The sequence below is a fragment of the Procambarus clarkii genome, chromosome 14 (genome assembly GCF_040958095.1).
Source record: "Procambarus clarkii isolate CNS0578487 chromosome 14, FALCON_Pclarkii_2.0, whole genome shotgun sequence".
NCBI classification, from domain to species: domain Eukaryota; kingdom Metazoa; phylum Arthropoda; class Malacostraca; order Decapoda; family Cambaridae; genus Procambarus; species Procambarus clarkii.
The window spans coordinates 39,861,654-39,885,526 of record NC_091163.1 but is presented as its reverse complement, the minus strand read 5'-3'; the positions used below and the strand labels follow the sequence as shown (position 1 = coordinate 39,885,526).

The window sequence follows — 23,873 nt, the reverse complement described above, 5'->3', positions numbered from 1 at the left end:
CCGGAATATAGAGACAGAGGTGGAGCTTGAGGGCCAGCAAGTGCTTGAAGGATGACCTCATCTACCGGAATATAGAGATAGAGGTGGTGCTTGAGGGCCAGCAAGTGCTTGAAGGAGGACCTCATCTACCTGAATATAGAGATAGAGGTGGTGCTTGAGGGCCAGCTAGTGCTTGAAGGAGGACCTCATCTACCGGAATATAGAGACAGAGGTGGTGCTTGAGGGCCGGCAAGTGCTTGAAGGAGGACCTCATCTACCTGAATATAGAGATAGAGGTGGTGCTTGAGGGCCAGCTAGTGCTTGAAGGAGGACCTCATCTACCGGAATATAGAGACAGAGGTGGAGCTTGAGGGCCAGCAAGTGCTTGAAGGAGGACCTCATCTACCGGAATATAGAGATAGAGGTGGTGCTTGAGGGCCAGCAAGTGCTTGAAGGAGGACCTCATCTACCTGAATATAGAGATAGAGGTGGTGCTTGAGGGCCAGCTAGTGCTTCAAGGAGGACCTCATCTACCTGAATATAGAGACAGAGGTGGAGCTTGAGGGCCAGCTAGTGCTTGAAGGAGGACCTCATCTACCGGAATATAGAGACAGAGGTGGTGCTTGAGGGCCAGCAAGTGCTTGAAGGAGGACCTCATCTACCGGAATATAGAGACAGAGGTGGTGCTTGAGGGCCAGCAAGTGCTTGAAGGAGGACCTCATCTACCGGAATATAGAGACAGAGGTGGTGCTTGAGGGCCAGCTAGTGCTTGAAGGAGGACCTCATCTACCGGAATATAGAGATAGAGGTGGTGCTTGAGGGCCAGCAAGTGCTTGAAGGAGGACCTCATCTACCTGAATATAGAGATAGAGGTGGTGCTTGAGGGCCAGCTAGTGCTTGAAGGAGGACCTCATCTACCGGAATATAGAGACAGAGGTGGAGCTTGAGGGCCAGCAAGTGCTTGAAGGAGGACCTCATCTACCGGAATATAGAGATAGAGGTGGTGCTTGAGGGCCAGCAAGTGCTTGAAGGAGGACCTCATCTACCTGAATATAGAGATAGAGGTGGTGCTTGAGGGCCAGCTAGTGCTTGAAGGAGGACCTCATCTACCGGAATATAGAGACAGAGGTGGAGCTTGAGGGCCAGCAAGTGCTTGAAGGATGACCTCATCTACCGGAATATAGAGATAGAGGTGGTGCTTGAGGGCCAGCAAGTGCTTGAAGGAGGACCTCATCTACCTGAATATAGAGATAGAGGTGGTGCTTGAGGGCCAGCTAGTGCTTGAAGGAGGACCTCATCTACCGGAATATAGAGACAGAGGTGGTGCTTGAGGGCCGGCAAGTGCTTGAAGGAGGACCTCATCTACCTGAATATAGAGATAGAGGTGGTGCTTGAGGGCCAGCTAGTGCTTGAAGGAGGACCTCATCTACCGGAATATAGAGACAGAGGTGGAGCTTGAGGGCCAGCAAGTGCTTGAAGGAGGACCTCATCTACCGGAATATAGAGATAGAGGTGGTGCTTGAGGGCCAGCAAGTGCTTGAAGGAGGACCTCATCTACCTGAATATAGAGATAGAGGTGGTGCTTGAGGGCCAGCTAGTGCTTCAAGGAGGACCTCATCTACCTGAATATAGAGACAGAGGTGGAGCTTGAGGGCCAGCTAGTGCTTGAAGGAGGACCTCATCTACCGGAATATAGAGACAGAGGTGGTGCTTGAGGGCCAGCAAGTGCTTGAAGGAGACAAGTGCTTGAAGGAGGACCTCATCTACCGGAATATAGAGACAGAGGTGGTGCTTGAGGGCCAGCAAGTGCTTGAAGGAGGACCTCATCTACCGGAATATAGAGACAGAGGTGGTGCTTGAGGGCCAGCAAGTGCTTGAAGGAGGACCTCATCTACCTGAATATAGAGACAGAGGTGGAGCTTGAGGGCCAGCTAGTGCTTGAAGGAGGACCTCATCTACCGGAATATAGAGACAGAGGTGGTGCTTGAGGGCCAGCAAGTGCTTGAAGGAGGACCTCATCTACCAGAATATAGAGACAGAGGTCGTGCTTGAGGGCCAGCAAGCAGGGCAGATAGTGCTTGAAGGAGGACCTCATTTGCAGGAATATATAGAGAGAGGTGGTGCTTGAGGGCCAGCTAGTGCTTGAAGGAGGACCTCATCTTACCTGATCCACGGAACGACAGCATCAGTGACATGCTTGCCGGCGGCTCCCACGTCCTGCGACAGCCTCCGTCCCCTGGGGGGTGGACAGAGGCATCAGGTCTCCATTAACAACCACTCCACACAATACTGATCTACATTAACACATAATAAGTCATAACAGATCAATGTACACACAGCTAGAGGAGCACTATACAAGGTGAAGCACATATTTACAGTATAGGTAAGTCAGCATACATACAACACACACATAATCTAGGCATGATTCAGAAGTCCCATAGTTGGTGTATGGACAAGCACCACACACGTGAACGAGCATACACAGAACTGTAGTACCAAAAGCCTTAAAGCACAACCGCTTTGACGATCCTCAAAATGCTACCGAGGCGATTGGCTCATTTATTAGCCCTATGTTCAGCCCCTTAACGATCCAGTGGTTAAGGTTCAGGGAGAGTGGTCCCTGAACCAGCGGTGTTCAGTGGTGAGAGGTAAGAACAAGAAGAACACTTAGGTAAGAACAAGAAGAACACTTAGGTAAGAACAAGAAGAACACTTAGGTAAGAACAAGAAGAACACTTAGGTAAGAACAAGAAGAACACTTAGGTAAGAACAAGAAGAACACTTAGGTAAGAACAAGAAGAACACTTAGGTAAGAACAAGAAGAACACTTAGGTAAGAACAAGAAGAACACTTAGGTAAGAACAAGAAGAGCACTTAGGTAAGAACAAGAAGAACACTTAGGTAAGAACAAGAAGAACACTTAGGTAAGAACAAGAAGAACACTTAGGTAAGAACAAGAAGAACACTTAGGTAAGAACAAGAAGAACACTTAGGTAAGAACAAGAAGAACACTTAGGTAAGAACAAGAAGAACACTTAGGTAAGAACAAGAAGAACACTTAGGTAAGAACAAGAAGAACACTTAGGTAAGAACAAGAAGAACACTTAGGTAAGAACAAGAAGAACACTTAGGTAAGAACAAGAAGAACACTTAGGTAAGAACAAGAAGAACACTTAGGTAAGAACAAGAAGAACACTTAGGTAAGAACAAGAAGAACACTTAGGTAAGAACAAGAAGAACACTTAGGTAAGAACAAGAAGAACACTTAGGTAAGAACAAGAAGAACACTTAGGTAAGAACAAGAAGAACACTTAGGTAAGAACAAGAAGAACACTTAGGTAAGAACAAGAAGAACACTTAGGTAAGAACAAGAAGAACACTTAGGTAAGAACAAGAAGAACACTTAGGTAAGAACAAGAAGAACACTTAGGTAAGAACAAGAAGAACACTTAGGTAAGAACAAGAAGAACACTTAGGTAAGAACAAGAAGAACACTTAGGTAAGAACAAGAAGAACACTTAGGTAAGAACAAGAAGAACACTTAGGTAAGAACAAGAAGAACACTTAGGTAAGAACAAGAAGAACACTTAGGTAAGAACAAGAAGAACACTTAGGTAAGAACAAGAAGAACACTTAGGTAAGAACAAGAAGAACACTTAGGTAAGAACAAGAAGAACACTTAGGTAAGAACAAGAAGAACACTTAGGTAAGACCACTTACTTATCCTTGAGTTCCTGAGACAGGCGTCGAGTGAATGTCATGTCTAGTGACGAGTGAATGGTCCTGACGTGGCCCAAGATGCCAGACGAACTCTCAGAGCTCATCTTCACTCTATACACCCCTAGAGCTCCCTAGAGTGCTTCCCAGAGCTCCCTAGAGTGCACACCAGAGCTCCCTAGAGTGCACACCAGAGCTCCCTAGAGTGCACCCCAGAGCTCCCTAGAGTGCACACCAGAGCTCCCCAGAATGCGGCACCAGAGCTCCCTAGAGTGCACACGAGAGCTCCCTAGAGTGCACACTAGAGCTCCCTAGAGTGCATCCCAGAGCTCCCTAGAGTGCACACCAGAGCTCCCTAGAGTGCCGGCACCTCACTTCCTCTAGAAGTCATCACACCTCTCTGGCTTCAGTCCATGGAGCTTGGCTCTATTGGGTCAATAGAGCGGATAGATTTGCTTCTATTCTTATGTTCTGGTGTTCTTGAGACGTGTTCTTCCTCCGTGTTCTTATGTTCTGGTGTTCTTGAGACGTGTTCTTCCTCCGTGTTCTTAAGATCAGGGAAGATTTAACACTTAAACACTCGTGTGGTTTCACTTTAACAAATTGATCTTTTGATTGTGATTTTTGTCGGTAAATTTTGTGTTTTTCAATGTTTATTAAAATACTGGCTGTACCCGGGCACGCGGTGCTGTGGTTCAGTAATGTGTGTGTGACGCAGAGCCACAGCAACCTTCCCCTGTCTTCTAATCCTCCCCACCCTTCCTCTCTCCCTCGTCCCCTCGTCCTCCCCATCCTTCCTCTCTCCCTCGTCCCCTCGTCCTCCCCATCCTTCCTCTCTCCCCCGTCCCCTCGTCCTCCCCATCCTTCCTCTCTCCCTCGTCCCCTCGTCCTCCCCACCATCCCTCACTCCCCCGTCCCCTCGTCCTCCCCACCATCCCTCACTCCCCCGTCCCCTCGTCCTCCCCACCATCCCTCACTCCCCCGTCCCCTCGTCCTCCCCACCATCCCTCACTCCCCCGTCCCCTCGTCCTCCCCACCATCCCTCACTCCCACGTCCCCTCGTCCTCTCCACCATCCCTCACTCCCTCGTCCCCTCGTCCTCCCCACCATCCCTCACTCCCTCGTCCCCTCGTCCTCCCCACCATCCCTCACTCCTCCGTCCCCTCGTCCTCCCCACCATCCCTCACTCCCTCGTCCCCTCGTCCTCCCCACCATTCCCCACTCCCTCGTCCGATGCCTTCCCAAATGATGTGATGTTGCCATCAGAAAATTGGGAATATCAAATGATCTGATATATAAGAAAAACAGTTAAAAAAAACGAAATAAAAAAAAACAAACTGTACTCATGACATGAACGGTATGGTAAAAATGCTCAATTCATTTGACTATGTTCAATTGAGTTGAGTTGAGGTTCTTACCTCATAGTTGAACTCAATTGCACACAGCTCAATTCCAACGCAGTGTCACACAAAATAATTAAATCAAAATGAAAATAAATTGAAATCTATGAAAATTCTATTTGTCTATGCAATCGGAAACATATTTAGTATAGCGTGTGTTGCTCTTACGTGCAACAGATGGTGCTGTTTCTTAAAGAAAGTGTTTTTACCTGTCACAGGTGAGGCATCTATACCTACGAAATGAACGGTATGGTAAACAACGCAGCTCAATTCCAGCGCTGTGTCACACAAAATAATTAAATCAAAATGAAAATAAATCGAAATCTATGAAAATTAAATTTATCAATGCAATCAGAAACATTGAAATGGAATCGTAACATATTTAGTATAGCGTGTGTTACTGTTACGTGCAACAGATGGCACTGTTTAAAAAAAAATCATGTTTTTACCCGTCACAGGTGTGGCATCTATATAGTAGGTATATAAAAACAAGAGCGAATTCGAATGGAATGTTGTGTCAAAGTTTTAATGCAATCGGTGAAGAACTTTCGGAGATTACAGTGTGTGTTGCTCTTACGTCCAACAGATGGCGTGTTTCTCAAAAAACGCATGTTTTTTCCTGTCACAGGCGAGGCATCTATATAGTAGGTATATAAAAACACGCGCCTATTCGAATGCAACGTTGTGTCAAAATTTTAAAGCAATCGGTAAAGAGGTTTCAAAGATTTCACTCACATGAAAAACACAGATTTAAAAATAAAAAACATGTTTATTCCCGTCACAGACGTGACATCTATATAGTAGGTATATAAAAACCTGCCCAGATGCGAATGGAACGTTGTGTGAAAATTTCAGAGCAATCGGTGAAGAACTTTCGGAGATTAGCGGTTATGAACAACCGAACATTTCCATTTTTATTGATATAGATTTCTGTGGTCACTGTTAAATATGCTCAGATAGGTGAGTACTGGCAACACACCCTTTACAACACCCCATCAACACTGCCTGAACATCTTGTGGGGGGGGGGGGGGTGACTGTTGTTCCTTGTTTGTGTTACATTGTGGCTTGTTGAGCTTGTCACTGTTGTTCCTTGTTTGTGTTACATTGTGGCTTGTTGAGCTTGTCACTGTTGTTCCTTGTTTGTGTTACATTGTGGCTTGTTGAGCTTGTCACTGTTGTTCCTTGTTTGTGTTACATTGTGGCTTGTTGAGCTTGTCACTGTTGTTCCTTGTTTGTGTTACATTGTGGCTTGTTGAGCTTGTCACTGTTGTTCCTTGTTTGTGTTACATTGTGGCTTGTTGAGCTTGTCACTGTTGTTCCTTGTTTGTGTTACATTGTGGCTTGTTGAGCTTGTCACTGTTGTTCCTTGTTTGTGTTACATTGTGGCTTGTTGAGCTTGTCACTGTTGTTCCTTGTTTGTGTTACATTGTGGCTTGTTGAGCTTGTCACTGTTGTTCCTTGTTTGTGTTACATTGTGGCTTGTTGAGCTTGTCACTGTTGTTCCTTGTTTGTGTTACATTGTGGCTTGTTGAGCTTGTCACTGTTGTTCCTTGTTTGTGTTACATTGTGGCTTGTTGAGCTTGTCACTGTTGTTCCTTGTTTGTGTTACATTGTGGCTTGTTGAGCTTGTCACTGTTGTTCCTTGTTTGTGTTACATTGTGGCTTGTTGAGCTTGTCACTGTTGTTCCTTGTTTGTGTTACATTGTGGCTTGTTGAGCTTGTCACTGTTGTTCCTTGTTTGTGTTACATTGTGGCTTGTTGAGCTTGTCACTGTTGTTCCTTGTTTGTGTTACATTGTGGCTTGTTGAGCTTGTCACTGTTGTTCCTTGTTTGTGTTACATTGTGGCTTGTTGAGCTTGTCACTGTTGTTCCTTGTTTGTGTTACATCGTGGCTTGTTGAGCTTGTCACTGTTGTTCCTTGTTTGTGTTACATTGTGACTTGTTGAGCTTGTCACTGTTGTTCCTTGTTTGTGTTACATTGTGGCTTGTTGAGCTTGTCACTGTTGTTTGTGTTACATTGTGGCTTGTTGAGCTTGTCACTGTTGTTCCTTGTTTGTGTTACATTGTGACTTGTTGAGCTTGTCACTGTTGTTCCTTGTTTGTGTTACATTGTGGCTTGTTGAGCTTGTCACTGTTGTTTGTGTTACATTGTGGCTTGTTGAGCTTGTCACTGTTGTTCCTTGTTTGTGTTACATTGTGGCTTGTTGAGCTTGTCACTGTTGTTCCTTGTTTGTGTTACATTGTGGCTTGTTGAGCTTGTCACTGTTGTTCCTTGTTTGTGTTACATCGTGGCTTGTTGAGCTTGTCACTGTTGTTCCTTGTTTGTGTTACATTGTGGCTTGTTGAGCTTGTCACTGTTGTTCCTTGTTTGTGTTACATTGTGGCTTGTTGAGCTTGTCACTGTTGTTCCTTGTTTGTGTTACATTGTGGCTTGTTGAGCTTGTCACTGTTGTTCCTTGTTTGTGTTACATTGTGGCTTGTTGAGCTTGTCACTGTTGTTCCTTGTTTGTGTTACATTGTGGCTTGTTGAGCTTGTCACTGTTGTTCCTTGTTTGTGTTACATTGTGGCTTGTTGAGCTTGTCACTGTTGTTCCTTGTTTGTGTTACATTGTGGCTTGTTGAGCTTGTCACTGTTGTTCCTTGTTTGTGTTACATTGTGGCTTGTTGAGCTTGTCACTGTTGTTCCTTGTTTGTGTTACATTGTGGCTTGTTGAGCTTGTCACTGTTGTTCCTTGTTTGTGTTACATTGTGGCTTGTTGAGCTTGACACTGTTGTTCCTTGTTTGTGTTACATTGTGGCTTGTTGAGCTTGTCACTGTTGTTCCTTGTTTGTGTTACATCGTGGCTTGTTGAGCTTGTCACTGTTGTTCCTTGTTTGTGTTACATTGTGGCTTGTTGAGCTTGTCACTGTTGTTCCTTGTTTGTGTTACATCGTGGCTTGTTGAGCTTGTCACTGTTGTTCCTTGTTTGTGTTACATTGTGGCTTGTTGAGCTTGTCACTGTTGTTCCTTGTTTGTGTTACATTGTGGCTTGTTGAGCTTGTCACTGTTGTTCCTTGTTTGTGTTACATTGTGGCTTGTTGAGCTTGTCACTGTTGTTCCTTGTTTGTGTTACATTGTGGCTTGTTGAGCTTGTCACTGTTGTTCCTTGTTTGTGTTACATTGTGGCTTGTTGAGCTTGTCACTGTTGTTCCTTGTTTGTGTTACATTGTGGCTTGTTGAGCTTGTCACTGTTGTTCCTTGTTTGTGTTACATTGTGGCTTGTTGAGCTTGTCACTGTTGTTCCTTGTTTGTGTTACATTGTGGCTTGTTGAGCTTGTCACTGTTGTTCCTTGTTTGTGTTACATTGTGGCTTGTTGAGCTTGTCACTGTTGTTCCTTGTTTGTGTTACATTGTGGCTTGTTGAGCTTGTCACTGTTGTTCCTTGTTTGTGTTACATTGTGGCTTGTTGAGCTTGTCACTGTTGTTCCTTGTTTGTGTTACATCGTGGCTTGTTGAGCTTGTCACTGTTGTTCCTTGTTTGTGTTACATTGTGACTTGTTGAGCTTGTCACTGTTGTTCCTTGTTTGTGTTACATTGTGGCTTGTTGAGCTTGTCACTGTTGTTTGTGTTACATTGTGGCTTGTTGAGCTTGTCACTGTTGTTCCTTGTTTGTGTTACATTGTGACTTGTTGAGCTTGTCACTGTTGTTCCTTGTTTGTGTTACATTGTGGCTTGTTGAGCTTGTCACTGTTGTTTGTGTTACATTGTGGCTTGTTGAGCTTGTCACTGTTGTTCCTTGTTTGTGTTACATTGTGGCTTGTTGAGCTTGTCACTGTTGTTCCTTGTTTGTGTTACATTGTGGCTTGTTGAGCTTGTCACTGTTGTTCCTTGTTTGTGTTACATCGTGGCTTGTTGAGCTTGTCACTGTTGTTCCTTGTTTGTGTTACATTGTGGCTTGTTGAGCTTGTCACTGTTGTTCCTTGTTTGTGTTACATTGTGGCTTGTTGAGCTTGTCACTGTTGTTCCTTGTTTGTGTTACATTGTGGCTTGTTGAGCTTGTCACTGTTGTTCCTTGTTTGTGTTACATTGTGGCTTGTTGAGCTTGTCACTGTTGTTCCTTGTTTGTGTTACATTGTGGCTTGTTGAGCTTGTCACTGTTGTTCCTTGTTTGTGTTACATTGTGGCTTGTTGAGCTTGTCACTGTTGTTCCTTGTTTGTGTTACATTGTGGCTTGTTGAGCTTGTCACTGTTGTTCCTTGTTTGTGTTACATTGTGGCTTGTTGAGCTTGTCACTGTTGTTCCTTGTTTGTGTTACATTGTGGCTTGTTGAGCTTGTCACTGTTGTTCCTTGTTTGTGTTACATTGTGGCTTGTTGAGCTTGACACTGTTGTTCCTTGTTTGTGTTACATTGTGGCTTGTTGAGCTTGTCACTGTTGTTCCTTGTTTGTGTTACATCGTGGCTTGTTGAGCTTGTCACTGTTGTTCCTTGTTTGTGTTACATTGTGGCTTGTTGAGCTTGTCACTGTTGTTCCTTGTTTGTGTTACATCGTGGCTTGTTGAGCTTGACAAAGCCGTCCTCAAGCCAGGGTCGTCAGTGGACAAACTCATAAATAAAAACATTGTAACCAAAAATAGAAGTTTCTAAAGTATATATTAATACTGATAGTCAGTATAATTTCAAGAGTAGATATTCCTAGATTATGTTGACATCTATGAGGCTATGAGGACGGTCTGTGTTGATGATGAGGACGGTCTGTGTTGATGAGGACGGTCTGTGTTGATGAGGACGGTCTGTGTTGATGAGGACGGTCTGTGTTGATGAGGACGGTCTGTGTTGATGAGGACGGTCTGTGTTGATGAGGACGGTCTGTGTTGATGATGAGGACGGTCTGTGTTGATGATGAGGACGGTCTGTGTTGATGATGAGGACGGTCTGTGTTGATGAGGACGGTCTGTGTTGATGAGGACGGGATGCCAGTGTTGATGAGGAAGGTCTGTGTTGATGAGGACGGTCTGTGTTGATGATGACGGTCTGTGTTGATGAGGACGGTCTGGTGTTGTTGAGGACGGGCTGGTGTTGATGAGGACGGTCTGTGTTGATGAGGACGGTCTGTGTTGATGAGGACGGTCTGTGTTGATGAGGACGGTCTGTGTTGATGAGGACGGTCTGTGTTGATGATGACGGTTTGTGTTGATGATGACGGTCTGTGTTGGTGAGGACGGTCTGTGTTGGTGAGGACGGTCTGTGTTGATGAGGACGGTCTGCCAGTGTTGATGAGGACGGTCTGTGTTGATGATGAGGACGGTCTGCCAGTGTTGATGAGGACGGTCTGTGTTGATGAGGAAGGGCTGTATTGATGAGGACGGTCTGTGTTGATGAGGACGGTCTGTGTTGATGAGGACGATCTGTGTTGATGTGGACGGTCTGTGTTCATGAGGACGGGCTGTGTTGATGAGGACGGTCTGTGTTGATGAGGGCGGTCTGTGTTGACGAGGATGGTCTGTGTTGATGAGGACGGTCTGTGTTGATGAGGACGGTCTGTGTTGATGAGGACAGGCTGTATTGATGAGGACGGTCTGTGTTGATGAGGACGGTCTGTGTTGATGAGGACGGTCTGTGTTGATGAGGACGGGCTGTATTGATGAGGACGGTCTGTGCTGATGAGGACAGTCTGTGTTGATGAGGACGGGCTGTGTTGATGAGGACGGTCTGTGTTGATGAGGACGGTCTGTGTTGATGATGAGGACGGTCTGTGTTGATGAGGACGGTCTGTGTTGATGAGGACGGTCTGTGTTGATGATGACGGGCTGCCAGTGTTGATGAGGACGGTCTGTGTTGTTGAGGACGGTCTGTGTTGATGAGGACGGTCTGTGTTGATGAGGACGGTCTGTGTTGATGATGAGGACGGTCTGTGTTGATGAGGACGGTCTGTGTTGATGAGGACGGTCTGTGTTGATGAGGACGGTCTGTGTTGATGACGACGGTCTGTGTTGATGAGGACGGGCTGTATTGATGAGGACGGTCTGTGTTGATGACGACGGTCTGCCAGTGTTGATGAGGACGGTTTGTGTTGATGAGGACGGTCTGTGTTGATGAGGACGGTCTGTGTTGATGAGGACTATCTGTGTTGATGAGGACGGTCTGTGTTGGTGAGGACGGTCTGTGTTGGTGAGGACGGTCTGTGTTGATGAGGACGGTCTGTGTTGATGAGGACGGTCTGTGTTGATGAGGACGGTCTGTGTTGGTGAGGACGGTCTGTGTTGGTGAGGACGGTCTGTGTTGATGACGACGGTCTGTGTTGATGAGGACGGTCTGTGTTGATGAGGACGGTCTGTGTTGATGAGGACGGTCTGTGTTGGTGAGGACGGTCTGTGTTGATGAGGACGGTCTGTCTTGATGAGGACGGTCTGTGTTGATGAGGACGGTCTGTGTTGGTGAGGACGGTCTGTGTTGGTGAGGACGGTCTGTGTTGATGAGGACGGTCTGTGTTGGTGAGGACGGTCTGTGTTGGTGAGGACGGTCTGTGTTGGTGAGGACGGTCTGTGTTGGTGAGGACGGTCTGTATTGGTGAGGACGGTCTGTGTTGGTGAGGACGGTCTGTGTTGATGAGGACGGTCTGTGTTGATGAGGACGGTCTGTGTTGGTGAGGACGGTCTGTGTTGGTGAGGACGGTCTGTGTTGATGAGGACGGTCTGTGTTGGTGAGGACGGTCTGTGTTGATGAGGACGGTCTGTGTTGGTGAGGACGGTCTGTGTTGGTGAGGACGGTCTGTGTTGGTGAGGACGGTCTGTGTTGATGAGGACGGTCTGTGTTGGTGAGGACGGTCTGTGTTGGTGAGGACGGTCTGTGTTGGTGAGGACGGTCTGTGTTGATGAGGACGGTCTGTGTTGGTGAGGACGGTCTGTGTTGATGAGGACGGTCTGTGTTGGTGAGGACGGTCTGTGTTGGTGAGGACGGTCTGTGTTGGTGAGGACGGTCTGTGTTGGTGAGGACGGTCTGTGTTGGTGGGGACGGTCTGTGTTGGTGAGGACGGTCTGCCAGTGTTGGTGAGGACGGTCTGCCAGTGTTGGTGAGGACGGTCTGCCAGTGTTGGTGAGGACGGTCTGCCAGTGTTGGTGAGGACGGTCTGCCAATGTTGGTGAGGACGGTCTATGTTGGTGAGGACGGTCTGCCAGTGTTGGTGAGGACGGTCTGCCAATGTTGGTGAGGACGGTCTATGTTGGTGAGGACGGTCTGCCAGTGTTGGTGAGGACGGTCTGCCAGTGTTGATGAGGACGGTGTGTGTTGATGAGGACGGTGTGTGTTGATGAGGACGGTCTGCCAGTGTTGGTGAGGACGGTCTGCCTGTGTTGGTGAGGACGGTCTGCCAGTGTTGGTGAGGACGGTCTGCCTGTGTTGGTGAGGACGGTCTGCCAGTGTTGGTGAGGACGGTCTGCCAATGTTGGTGAGGACGGTCTGCCAATGTTGGTGAGGACGGTCTGCCAGTGTTGGTGAGGACGGGCTGCCAGTGATGACGAGGACGGGCTACCAGTGTTGGTGATCACCTACACCTGACTAGTGCAGGTGTGGTAATGCCATGATGGACCTGAGGTGAGGCTCCACGTGTGGAGGAAGGGTCTGGATCACACCGGACCACCTGCGTCTCGGTCCCATCCCTGGCCAGACACTGGACGTTGACACATGCATTATGGAAGCCCTGGAAGATGACTGCCATCCCGGATGCCACCGCTCAACACCACTCATGCCTCGCCTCTGTGAGGGAACCTTTCCTTAGAGGAGTTGTGAGTGGACACAGCTTCTTCTCTCCGGCAGGAAGCTGTTTACAGTTTCTTGTAATCATCATGTTATCATCCATGTACCTGGATGAGCTTATGGGACCTCTTCTACTCCCTGGCTTGACTTGTGGTAACTTGGCCCAACAGGCTGTTGCTTGGGGCGGCCCGCAGGCCCACGTGTCCACTACAGCCTGGTTGGTCCGGCACTTCTTGTAAGAACTTGTCCAAATGCTTCTTAAAGACAGCCATCTTTGTTCCGGCAATATTTCTAATGCTTGCTGGGAGGGTGTTGAACAGCTGTGAACCTCTGGTGTTCAGTGTTCACTGATTGTGACTATGGCACCTCTACTCCTCACTGGACCTCTGGTGTTCAGTGTTCACTGATTGTGACTATGGCACCTCTACTCCTCACTGGACCTCTGGTGTTCAGTGTTCACTGATTGTGACTATGGCACCTCTACTCTTCACTGGACCTCTGGTGTTCAGTGTTCACTGATTGTGACTATGGCACCTCTACTCCTCACTGGACCTCTGGTGTTCAGTGTTCACTGATTGTGACTATGGCACCTCTACTCCTCACTGGACCTCTGGTGTTCAGTGTTCACTGATTGTGACTATGGCACCTCTACTCCTCACTGGACCTCTGGTGTTCAGTGTTCATTGATTGTGACTATGGCACCTCTACTCCTCACTGGACCTCTGGTGTTCAGTGTTCACTGATTGTGACTATGGCACCTCTACTCCTCATTGGACCTCTGGTGTTCAGTGTTCACTGATTGTGACTATGGCACCTCTACTCCTCATTGGACCTCTGGTGTTCAGTGTTCACTGATTGAGACTATGGCACCTCTACTCTTCACTGGACCTCTGGTGTTCAGTGTTCACTGATTGTGACTATGGCACCTCTACTCCTCACTGGACCTCTGGCGTTCAGTGTTCACTGATTGTGACTATGGCACCTCTACTCCTCACTGGACCTCTGGTGTTCAGTGTTCACTGATTGTGACTATGGCACCTCTACTCTTCACTGGACCTCTGGTGTTCAGTGTTCACTGATTGTGACTATGGCACCTCTACTCCTCACTGGACCTCTGGTGTTCAGTGTTCACTGATTGTGACTATGGCACCTCTACTCCTCACTGGACCTCTGGTGTTCAGTGTTCACTGATTGTGACTATGGCACCTCTACTCCTCACTGGACCTCTGGTGTTCAGTGTTCACTGATTGTGACTATGGCACCTCTACTCCTCACTGGACCTCTGGTGTTCAGTGTTCACTGATTGTGACTATGGCACCTCTACTCCTCACTGGACCTCTGGTGTTCAGTGTTCACTGATTGTGACTATGGCACCTCTACTCCTCACTGGACCTCTGGTGTTCAGTGTTCACTGATTGTGACTATGACACCTCTACTCCTCACTGGACCTCTGGTGTTCAGTGTTCACTGATTGTGACTATGGCACCTCTATCCTCACTGGACCTCTGGTGTTCAGTGTTCACTGATTGTGACTATGGCACCTCTACTCCTCACTGGACCTCTGGTGTTCAGTGTTCACTGATTGTGACTATGGCACCTCTACTCCTCACTGGACCTCTGGTGTTCAGTGTTCACTGATTGTGACTATGGCACCTCTACTCCTCACTGGACCTCTGGTGTTCAGTGTTCACTGATTGTGACTATGGCATCTATACTCCTCACTGGTTCTATTCTACACTTCCTTCCGTGTCTCTCGCTCCAGTATGGTGTTATTCTACTGTGTAAATTTGGGACCTGGTCCTCCAGTACCTTCCATGTATATGTTATTTGATACCTCTCTCCTCTCCTTTCCAGAAAAAAACATTTTGAGAGCTTTGAGACGATCCCAATAATTTAGGTGTTTTATAGTGTCTATGCGTGCCATACATGTTCTCTATATTCCCTCTAACTCAGAGATCTCTCCCGGTCTGATGGAGGAAGTGAGTACCGAGCAGTACTCAAGACGGGACAACACCAGTGGTGTCAATAGTATTATCACTACTGTCAGGTCTCTGGACGTGAACGTTCTCACAATCCATCCTATCATTGTCCTGGCCGCCGCCGCCGCCGCCGCCGCCGCCATATTTGCTGGGTTATGTTCACTACATGACAGGTCGTCACACATCATACTTCCCAGATCTTTTACCTCTTGCTTTACTTCTGTGAGTTGGTCTGTGTCCTGTATCCTGTGTCCTGTATCCCTGTGTCCTGTATCCCTGTGTCCTCTACCCTGTGTCCTGTACCCTGTGTCCTGTAGCCCTGTGTCCTGTAGCCCTGTGTCCTGTACCCTGTGTCCTGTAGCCCTGTGTCCTGTACCCTGTGTCCTGTACCCTGTGTCCTGTACCCTGTGTCCTGTAGCCCTGTGTCCTGTACCCTGTGTCCTGTACCCTGTGTCCTGTATCCTGTGTCCTGTACCCTGTGTCCTGTACCCTGTGTCCTGTAGCCCTGTGTCCTGTACCCTGTGTCCTGTACCCTTTGTCCTGTAGCCCTGTGTCCTGTACCCTGTGTCCTGTAGCCCTGTGTCCTGTAGCCCTGTGTCCTGTAGCCTGTGTCCTGTAGCTCTGTGTCCTGTACCCTGTGTCCTGTAGCCCTGTGTCCTGTACCCTGTGTCCTGTAGCCCTGTGACCTGTACCCTGTGTCCTGTACCCTGTGTCCTGTAGCCCTGTGTCCTGTACCCTGTGTCCTGTAGCCCTGTGTCCTGTAGCCCTGTGTCCTGTACCCTGTGTCCTGTACCCTGTGTCCTGTAGCCCTGTGTCCTGTACCCTGTGTCCTGTAACCCTGTGTCCTGTAGCCCTGTGTCCTGTAGCCTGTGTCCTGTAGCCCTGTGTCCTGTACCCTGTGTCCTGTAGCCCTGTGTCCTGTACCCTGTGTCCTGTAGCCCTGTGACCTGTAGCCCTGTGTCCTGTACCCTGTGTCCTGTAACCCTGTGTCCTGTAGCCCTGTGTCCTGTAGCCCTGTGTCCTGTACCCTGTGTCCTGTAGCCCTGTTTCCTGTAGCCCTGTGTCCTGTATCCCTGTGTCCTGTAGCCCTGTGTCCTGTACCCCTGTGTCCTGTACCCTGTGTCCTGTAGCCCTGTGTCCTGTACCCTGTGTCCTGTACCCCTGTGTCCTGTACCCCAGTGTCCTGTTACCCTGTGTCCTGTACCCTGTGTCCTGTAGCCCTGTGTCCTGTACCCTGTGTCGTGTACGCTGTGTCCTGTACCCTGTGTCCTGTACCCCTGTGTACTGTACCCTGTGTCGTGTACGCTGTGTCCTGTACCCTGTGTCCTGTACCCCTGTGTACTGTACCCTGTGTCCTGTAGCCCTGTGTCCTGTAGCCCTGTGTCCTGTACCCTGTGTCGTGTACGCTGTGTCCTGTACCCTGTGTCCTGTACTCTGTATTTTGTTTAGTTACATGGACAGCTATCCATGTAACTATCCATATAACCATCCATGGAGCAACCCCTGTAACAATACATGTAACCATGTAACCAACCATGTAACCATCCATGTAACCATCCATGTAACCATGTAACTAACCATGTAACCAACCATATAACCATTCATGTAGCCAACTATGTAACCATTCATGTAACCATGTAACCATCAATGTAACTATGTAACCATGCATGTAACCATATAACCATTCATGTAAAAATGTAACCATGTAACTATCCATGTAACTATGTAACCATCCACTTAACCATGTAACCATATAACTAACTATATAACCAACCATGTAACCATATAACCAACCATGTAACCATATAACCAACCATGTAACCATATAACCAACCATGTAACCATGTAACCATATAACCAACCATGTAACCATGTAACCATCCATGTAACCATATAACCATCCATGTAACCATATAACCAACCATGTAACCATATAACCATCCATGTAACCATATAACCAACCATGTAACCATATAACCAACCATGTAACCATGTAACCATCCATGTAACCATATAACCATCAATGTAACCAGATAACCATCCATGTAACCATGTAACCACCCATGTAACCATATAACCATCCATGTAACCATATAACCATCCATGTAACCATATAACCATCCATGTAACCATATAACCATCCATGTAACCATATAACCATCAATGTAACCATATAACCATCCATGTGATCACATAACCAAACATGTAACCATATAACCATCCATGTAACCATATAACCATCCATGTAACCATATAACCATCCATGTAACCATATACCCAACCATGTAACCATCCATGTAACCATATAAGCATCCATGTAACCATATAACCATCCATGTAACCATATAAGCATCCATGTAACCATATAACCATCCATGTAACCATATAACCACCCATGTAACCATATAACATTCCATGTAACCATATACCACCCATGTAACCATATAACCATCCATGTAACTATATAACCATCCATGTAACCATATAACCATCCATGTAACCATTTAACCAACCATGTAACCATCCATGTAACCATTTAACCATCCATGTAACCATATAACCATCCATGTAACCATATAACCATCCATGTAACCATATAAACATCCATGTAACCATATAACCCTCCACGTAACCATATAACCATCCATGTAACCATATAACCATCCATGTAACCATAAAACCATCCATGTAACCATATAACTACCCATGTAACCATATAACAATCCATGTAACCATATAACCACCCATGTAACCACATAACCATCCATGTAACCATGTAACCATCCATGTAACCATATAACCATCCACGTAACCATATAACCAACCATGTAACCATGTAACCATCCATGTAACCATGTAACCATCCATGTAACAATATAACCATCCACGTAACCATATAACCAACCATGTAACCATGTAACCATCCATGTAACCAAATAACCATCCATGTAACCATGTAACCACCCATGTAACCATATAACCATCCATGTAACCATCAATGTAACCATATAACCATCCATGTAACCATATAACCAACCATGTAACCATGTAACCATCCATGTAACCAAATAACCATCCATGTAACCACCCATGTAACCATATAACCATCCATGTAACCATATAACCATCCATGTAACCAAATAACCATCCATGTAACCATCAATGTAACCATATAACCATCCATGTAACCATGTAACCACTCATGTAACCATATAACCATCCATGTAACCATATAACCATCCATGTAACCTTATAACCACCCATGTAACCATATAACCATCCTCGTAACCATATAACCATCCATGTAACCATATAACCATCCATGTAACCATATAACCACCCATGTAACCATATAACCATCCACGTAACCATATAACCATCCACGTAACCATATAACCATCCATGTAACCATATAACCAACCACGTAACCATATAACCATCCGAGTAACCATATAACCAACCATGTAACCATATAACCACCCATGTAACCATATAACCATCCACGTAACCATATAACCATCCACGTAACCATATAACCAACCATGTAACCATATAACCATCCATGTAACCATATAACCATCCATGTAACCATATAACCAACCATGTAACCATATAACCACCCATGTAACCATATAACCATCCACGTAACCATATAACCAATCCACGTAACCATATAACCATCCACGTAACCATATAACCAACCATGTAACCATATAACCATCCACGTAACCATACAACCATCCACGTAACCATGTAACCATATAACCATCCACGTAACCATGTAACCAACCATGTAACCATGAAACCAACCATACAACCATCCACCACAACCACAACAGGTACACAGCTCTACTCTGAATGTCAAGAGTTCACGAGTCTTAAACAAGTCTGGTCAGACGGGTCTCTTAAAGCTCTAGGTGTGCCATTAGTGCCTGGTGTGCCACTAGTGCCAGGTGTGCCACTAGTGCCAGGTGTGCCACTAGTGCCTGGTGTGCCACTAGTGCCAGGTGTGCCACTAGTGCCTGGTGTGCCATTAGTGCCTGGTGTGCCACTAGTGCCAGGTGTGCCACTAGTGCCAGGTGTGCCACTAGTGCCTGGTGTGCCACTAGTGCCAGGTGTGCCACTAGTGCCTGGTGTGCCATTAGTGCCAGGTGTGCCACTAGTGCCTGGTGTACCACTAGTGCCAGGTGTGCCACTAGTGCCTGGTGTGCCACTAGTGCCAGGTGTGCCACTAGTGCCAGGTGTGCCACTAGTGCCAGGTGTGCCACTAGTGCCTGGTGTGCCACTAGTGCCTGGTGTGCCACTAGTGTCAGGTGTACCACTAGTGCCAGGTGTGCCACTAGTGCCTGGTGTACCACTAGTGCCAGGTGTGTCACTAGTGCCAGGTGTGCCACTAGTGCCAGGTGTGCCACTAGTGCCAGGTGTGCCACTAGTGCCAGGTGTGCCACTAGTGCCAGGTGTGCCACTAGTGCCAGGTGTGCCACTAGTGCCAGGTGTGCCACTAGTGCCAGGTGTGCCACTAGTGCCTGGTGTGCCACTAGTGCCAGGTGTGCCACTAGTGCCAGGTGTACCACTAGTGCCTGGTGTGCCACTAGTGCCAGGTGTGCCACTAGTGCCTGGTGTACCACTAGTACCAGGTGTGCCAGGTATGCCAGGTGTGCCACTAGTGCCAGGTGTACCACTAGTGCCAGGTGTACCACTAGTGCCAGGTGTGTCACTAGTGCCAGGTGTGCCACTAGTGCCTGGTGTGCCACTAGTGCCAGGTGTGCCACTAGTGCCAGGTGTGCCACTAGTGCCAGGTGTGCCACTAGTGCCAGGTGTACCACTAGTGCCAGGTGTACCACTAGTGCCAGGTGTGCCACTAGTGCCAGGTGTGCCACTAGTGCCAGGTGTGCCACTAGTGCCAGGTGTGCCACTAGTGCCAGGTGTACCACTAGTGCCAGGTGTACCACTAGTGCCAGGTGTACCACTAGTACCAGGTGTGCCACTAGTGCCAGGTGTGCCACTAGTGCCTGGTGTACCACTAGTGCCAGGTGTACCACTAGTGCCAGGTGTACCACTAGTGCCAGGTGTGCCACTAGTGCCAGGTGTGCCACTAGTGCCAGGTGTGCCACTAGTGCCAGGTGTGCCACTAGTGCCAGGTGTACCACTAGTGCCAGGTGTACCACTAGTGCCAGGTGTACCACTAGTACCAGGTGTGCCACTAGTGCCAGGTGTGCCACTAGTGCCTGGTGTACCACTAGTGCCAGGTGTACCACTAGTGCCAGGTGTGCCACTAGTGCCAGGTGTGCCACTAGTGCCTGGTGTACCACTAGTGCCAGGTGTGCCACTAGTGCCTGGTGTACCACTAGTGCCAGGTGTACCACTAGTGCCAGGTGTGCCACTAGTGCCAGGTGTGCCACTAGTGCCTGGTGTACCACTAGTGCCAGGTGTGCCACTAGTGCCTGGTGTACCACTAGTACCAGGTGTGCCAGGTATGCCAGGTGTGCCTCCCTCCCAACCTCTCTATCGCTCCCTCACTCTCCTTCTCCTCCTTCTCTAACTCCAAAGTGTACAATTATCGTTTAACATTTACGTGGAATGTGTTCATTTCACGAGAGAGAGAGAGAGAGAGAGAGAGAGAGAGAGAGAGAGAGAGAGAGAGAGAGAGAGAGAGAGAGAGAGAGAGAGAGAGAGAGAGAGAGAGAGAGAGAGAGGAGAGAGAGGAGAGAGAGAGAGAGAGAGAGAGAGAGAGAGAGAGAGAGAGAGAGAGAGAGAGAGAGAGAGAGAGAGAGAGAGAGAGAGAGAGAGAGAGAGAGAGAGAGAGAGAGAGAGAGAGAGAGAGAGAGAGAGAGAGAGAGAGAGAGAGAGAGAGAGAGAGAGAGAGAGAGAGAGAGAGAGAGAGAGAGAGAGAGAGAGAGAGAGAGAGAGAGAGAGAGAGAGAGAGAGAGAGAGAGAGAGAGAGAGAGAGAGAGAGAGAGAGAGAGAGAGAGAGAGAGAGAGAGAGAGAGAGAAAGGGGGGTGGGCCCATCATTCACTACTCGACAGAACACAAACAAACAGATTAATGGATCACAGAACTTTACAAAATTAAAGCCCTATGACGACCTGCCTGGAGCTGCCAGGAGCTGGCTGGAGCTGCCTGGAGCTGCCAGGAACTGCCAGGAGCTGCCTGGAGCTACCAGGAGCTGCCTGGAGCTGCCTGGAGCTGCCAGGAGCTGCCTGGAGCTGCCTGGAGCTGCCAGGAGCTGCCTGGAGCTACCAGGAGCTGCCTGGAGCTGCCAGGAGCTACCTGGAGATGCCTAGAGCTTGCTGGAGCTGCCTGGAGCTACCATGAGCTACCTGAAGCAGCCTGGAGGTACCAGGAGCTGCCTGGAGTTACCAGGATCTGCCTGCAGCTGCCTGCAGCGTCCTGGAGCTGCCTGGAGCTGCCTGGAGCTGCCTGGAGCTGCCAGGAGCTGCCTGGAGCTGCCTGGAGCTGCCAGGAGCTGCCTGAAGATGCCTAAAGCTGCCAGGAGCTGCCTGGAGATGCCTAAAGCTTCCAGGAGCTGCCTGGAGCTGCCTGGAGCTTGCTGGAGCTGCCTGGAGCTACCATGAGCTACCTGAAGCAGCTTGGAGCTGCCAGGAGCTGCCTGGAGCTACCAGGATCTTCCTGCAGCTGCCTGCAGCGTCCTGGAACTGCCAGAAGCTGCCTGGAGCTACCTGGAGCTGCCTGGAGCTGCCAAGAGCTGCCTGGAGCTGCCAGGAGCTACCTGGAGCTGCCTGGAGCTGCCAAGAGCTACCTGGAGCTGCCTGGAGCTACCTGTAGCTGCCTGGAGCTGCCAAAAGCTACCTGGAGCTGCCTGGAGCTGCCAGGAGCTGCCTGGAGCTGCCAGGAGCTGCCTGGAGCTACCTGGATCTGCCAGGAGCTACCTGGAGCTGCCAGGAGCTGCCAGGAGCTGCCTGGAGCTGCCTGGAGCTGTCTGGAGCCGCCTGGAGCTACCATGAGCTACCTGAAGCAGCCTGGAGCTGCCAGGAGCTGCCTGGAGCTACCAGGGGTCTGCCTGCAGCTGCCTTCAGCGTCCTGGAGCTGTCTGGAGCTGCCTGGAGCTGCCTGGAGCTGCCAGGAGCTGCCTGGAGATGCCTAGAGCTTGCTGGAGCTGCTTGGAGCTGCCAGGAGCTGCCAGGAGCTGCCTGGAGCTGCCTGGAGCTGCCTGGAGCTGCCTGGAGCTGCCTGGAGCTGCCTGGAGCTGCCAAGAGCTGCCTGGAGCTGCCAGGAGCTACCTGGAGCTGCCTGGAGCTGCCAAAAGCTACCTGGAGCTGACTGGAGCTACCTGTAGCTGCCTGGAGCTGCCAAAAGCTACCTGGAGCTGCCTGGAGCTGCCAGGAGCTGCCTGGAGCTGCCTAGAGCTTGCTGGAGCTACCTGGAGCTGCCTGGAACTGCCAGGAGCTGCCTGGAGATGCCTAGAGCTTGCTGGAGCTGCCTGGAGCTGCCAGGAGCTGCCTGGAGCTGCCAGGAGCTGCCAGGAGCTGCCGGGAGCTGCCAGGAGCTGCCAGGAGCTGCCGGGAGCTGCCAGGAGCTACCTGGAGCTGCCTGGAGCTGCCAAGAGCTGCCTGGAGCTGCCAAGAGCTACCTGGAGCTGCCAGGAGCTACCTGGAGCTGCCAGGAGCTACCTGGAGCTGCCTGAGCTGCCAAAAGCTACCTGGAGCTGCCTGGAGCTACCTGGAGCTGCCTGGAGCTGCCAAAAGCTACCTGGAGCTGCCTGGAGCTGCCAGGAGCTGCCTGGAGCTACCTGGAAGTGCCTGGAGCTGCCAGGAGCTGCCTGGAGCTGCCTGGAGCTGTCTGGAGCTGCCTGGAGCTACCATGAGCTACCTGAAGCAGCCTGGAGCTGCCAGGAGCTGCCTGGAGCTACTAGGATCTGCCTGCAGCTGCCTTCAGCGTCCTGGAGCTGTCTGGAGCTGCCTGGAGCTGCCTGGAGGTGCCAGGAGCTGCCTGGAGATGCCTAGAGCTTGCTGGAGCTGCTTGGAGCTGCCTGCAGCGTCCTGGAGCTGCCTTGAGCTGCCTGGAGCTGCCTGGAGCTGCCAGGAGCTGCCAGGAGGTGCCTGGAGCTGCTTGGAGCTGCCTGGAGCTGCCAAGAGCTGCCTGGAGATGCCTAGAGCTTGCTGGAGCTGCCTGGAGCTGCCAGGAGCTGCCTGGAGCTGCCAGGAGCTACCTGGAGGTGCCTGGAGCTGCCAGGAGCTGCCTGGAGATGCCTAGAGCTTGCTGGAGCTGCCTGGAGCTGCCAGGAGCTGCCTGGAGCTGCCTAGAGCTTGCTGGAGCTACCTGGAGCTGCCTGGAGCTGCCAGGAGCTGCCTGGAGCTACCTGGAGCTGCCAGGAGCTACCTGGAGGTGCCTGGAGCTGCCAGGAGCTGCCTGGAGCTGCCTGGAGCTGTCTGGAGCTGCCTGGAGCTACCATGAGCTACCTGAAGCAGCCTGGAGCTGCCAGGAGCTGCCTGGAGCTACCAGGATCTGCCTGCAGCTGCCTTCAGCGTCCTGGAGCTGTCTGGAGCTGCCTGGAGCTGCCTGGAGCTGCCAGGAGCTGCCTGGAGATGCCTAGAGCTTGCTGGAGCTGCTTGGAGCTGCCTGCAGCGTCCTGGAGCTGCCTTGAGCTGCCTGGAGCTGCCTGGAGCTGCCAGAAGCTGCCAGGAGCTGCCTGGAGCTGCCTGGAGCTGCCTGGAGCTGCCAAGAGCTGCCTGGAGATGCCTAGAGCTTGCTGGAGCTGCCTGGAGCTGCCAGGAGCTGCCTGGAGCTGCCTAGAGCTTGCTGGAGCTACCTGGAGCTGCCTGGAGCTGCCAGGAGCTGCCTGGAGCTACCTGGAGCTGCCAGGAGCTACCTGGAGGTGCCTGGAGCTGCCAGGAGCTGCCTGGAGCTGCCTGGAGCTGTCTGGAGCTGCCTGGAGCTACCATGAGCTACCTGAAGCAGCCTGGAGCTGCCAGGAGCTGCCTGGAGCTACCAGGATCTGCCTGCAGCTGCCTTCAGCGTCCTGGAGCTGTCTGGAGCTGCCTGGAGCTGCCTGGAGCTGCCAGGAGCTGCCTGGAGATGCCTAGAGCTTGCTGGAGCTGCTTG

The 23,873-nt window shown here is 49.6% G+C and overlaps 2 protein-coding genes across 3 annotated transcripts in view; one reads left to right on the top strand and one right to left on the bottom strand.

Annotated features, from left to right (window-relative positions):
- Window positions 1–2,139: 2,139 nt before the first annotated feature.
- The window catches only part of LOC123772754 (uncharacterized), a 54,214-nt gene continuing 32,480 nt past the window's right edge, over window positions 2,140–23,873 (bottom strand). The window contains exons 1-2 of one of the 2 annotated variants that reach the window (XR_011228476.1): window positions 3,700–4,378; window positions 2,144–2,215 (exon numbers count right to left, since the gene is read on the bottom strand). Coding sequence is in view for 1 of the 2 variants with exons in the window: in XM_069324520.1 (XP_069180621.1) it covers window positions 2,140–2,215 (76 nt within the window). In the remaining variant the exon portion in view is untranslated. Of the gene's footprint in view, window positions 2,216–3,699; window positions 4,379–23,873 lie in introns of those variants that run through there. The other variant, XM_069324520.1, reaches the window with a different exon arrangement.
- LOC138364646 (collagen alpha-2(IV) chain-like) lies at window positions 18,609–20,351 on the top strand. The gene has a single exon (XM_069324619.1). The coding sequence runs from the start codon at window positions 18,609–18,611 to the stop codon at window positions 20,349–20,351; it is 1,743 nt and encodes a 580-aa protein (XP_069180720.1).

Bases quoted from the DNA above. Each gene is read 5' to 3' on its own strand.
- LOC138364646 (XM_069324619.1), top strand. From the start codon at position 18,609: ATGAAACCAACCATACAACCATCCACCACAACCACAACAGGTACACAG.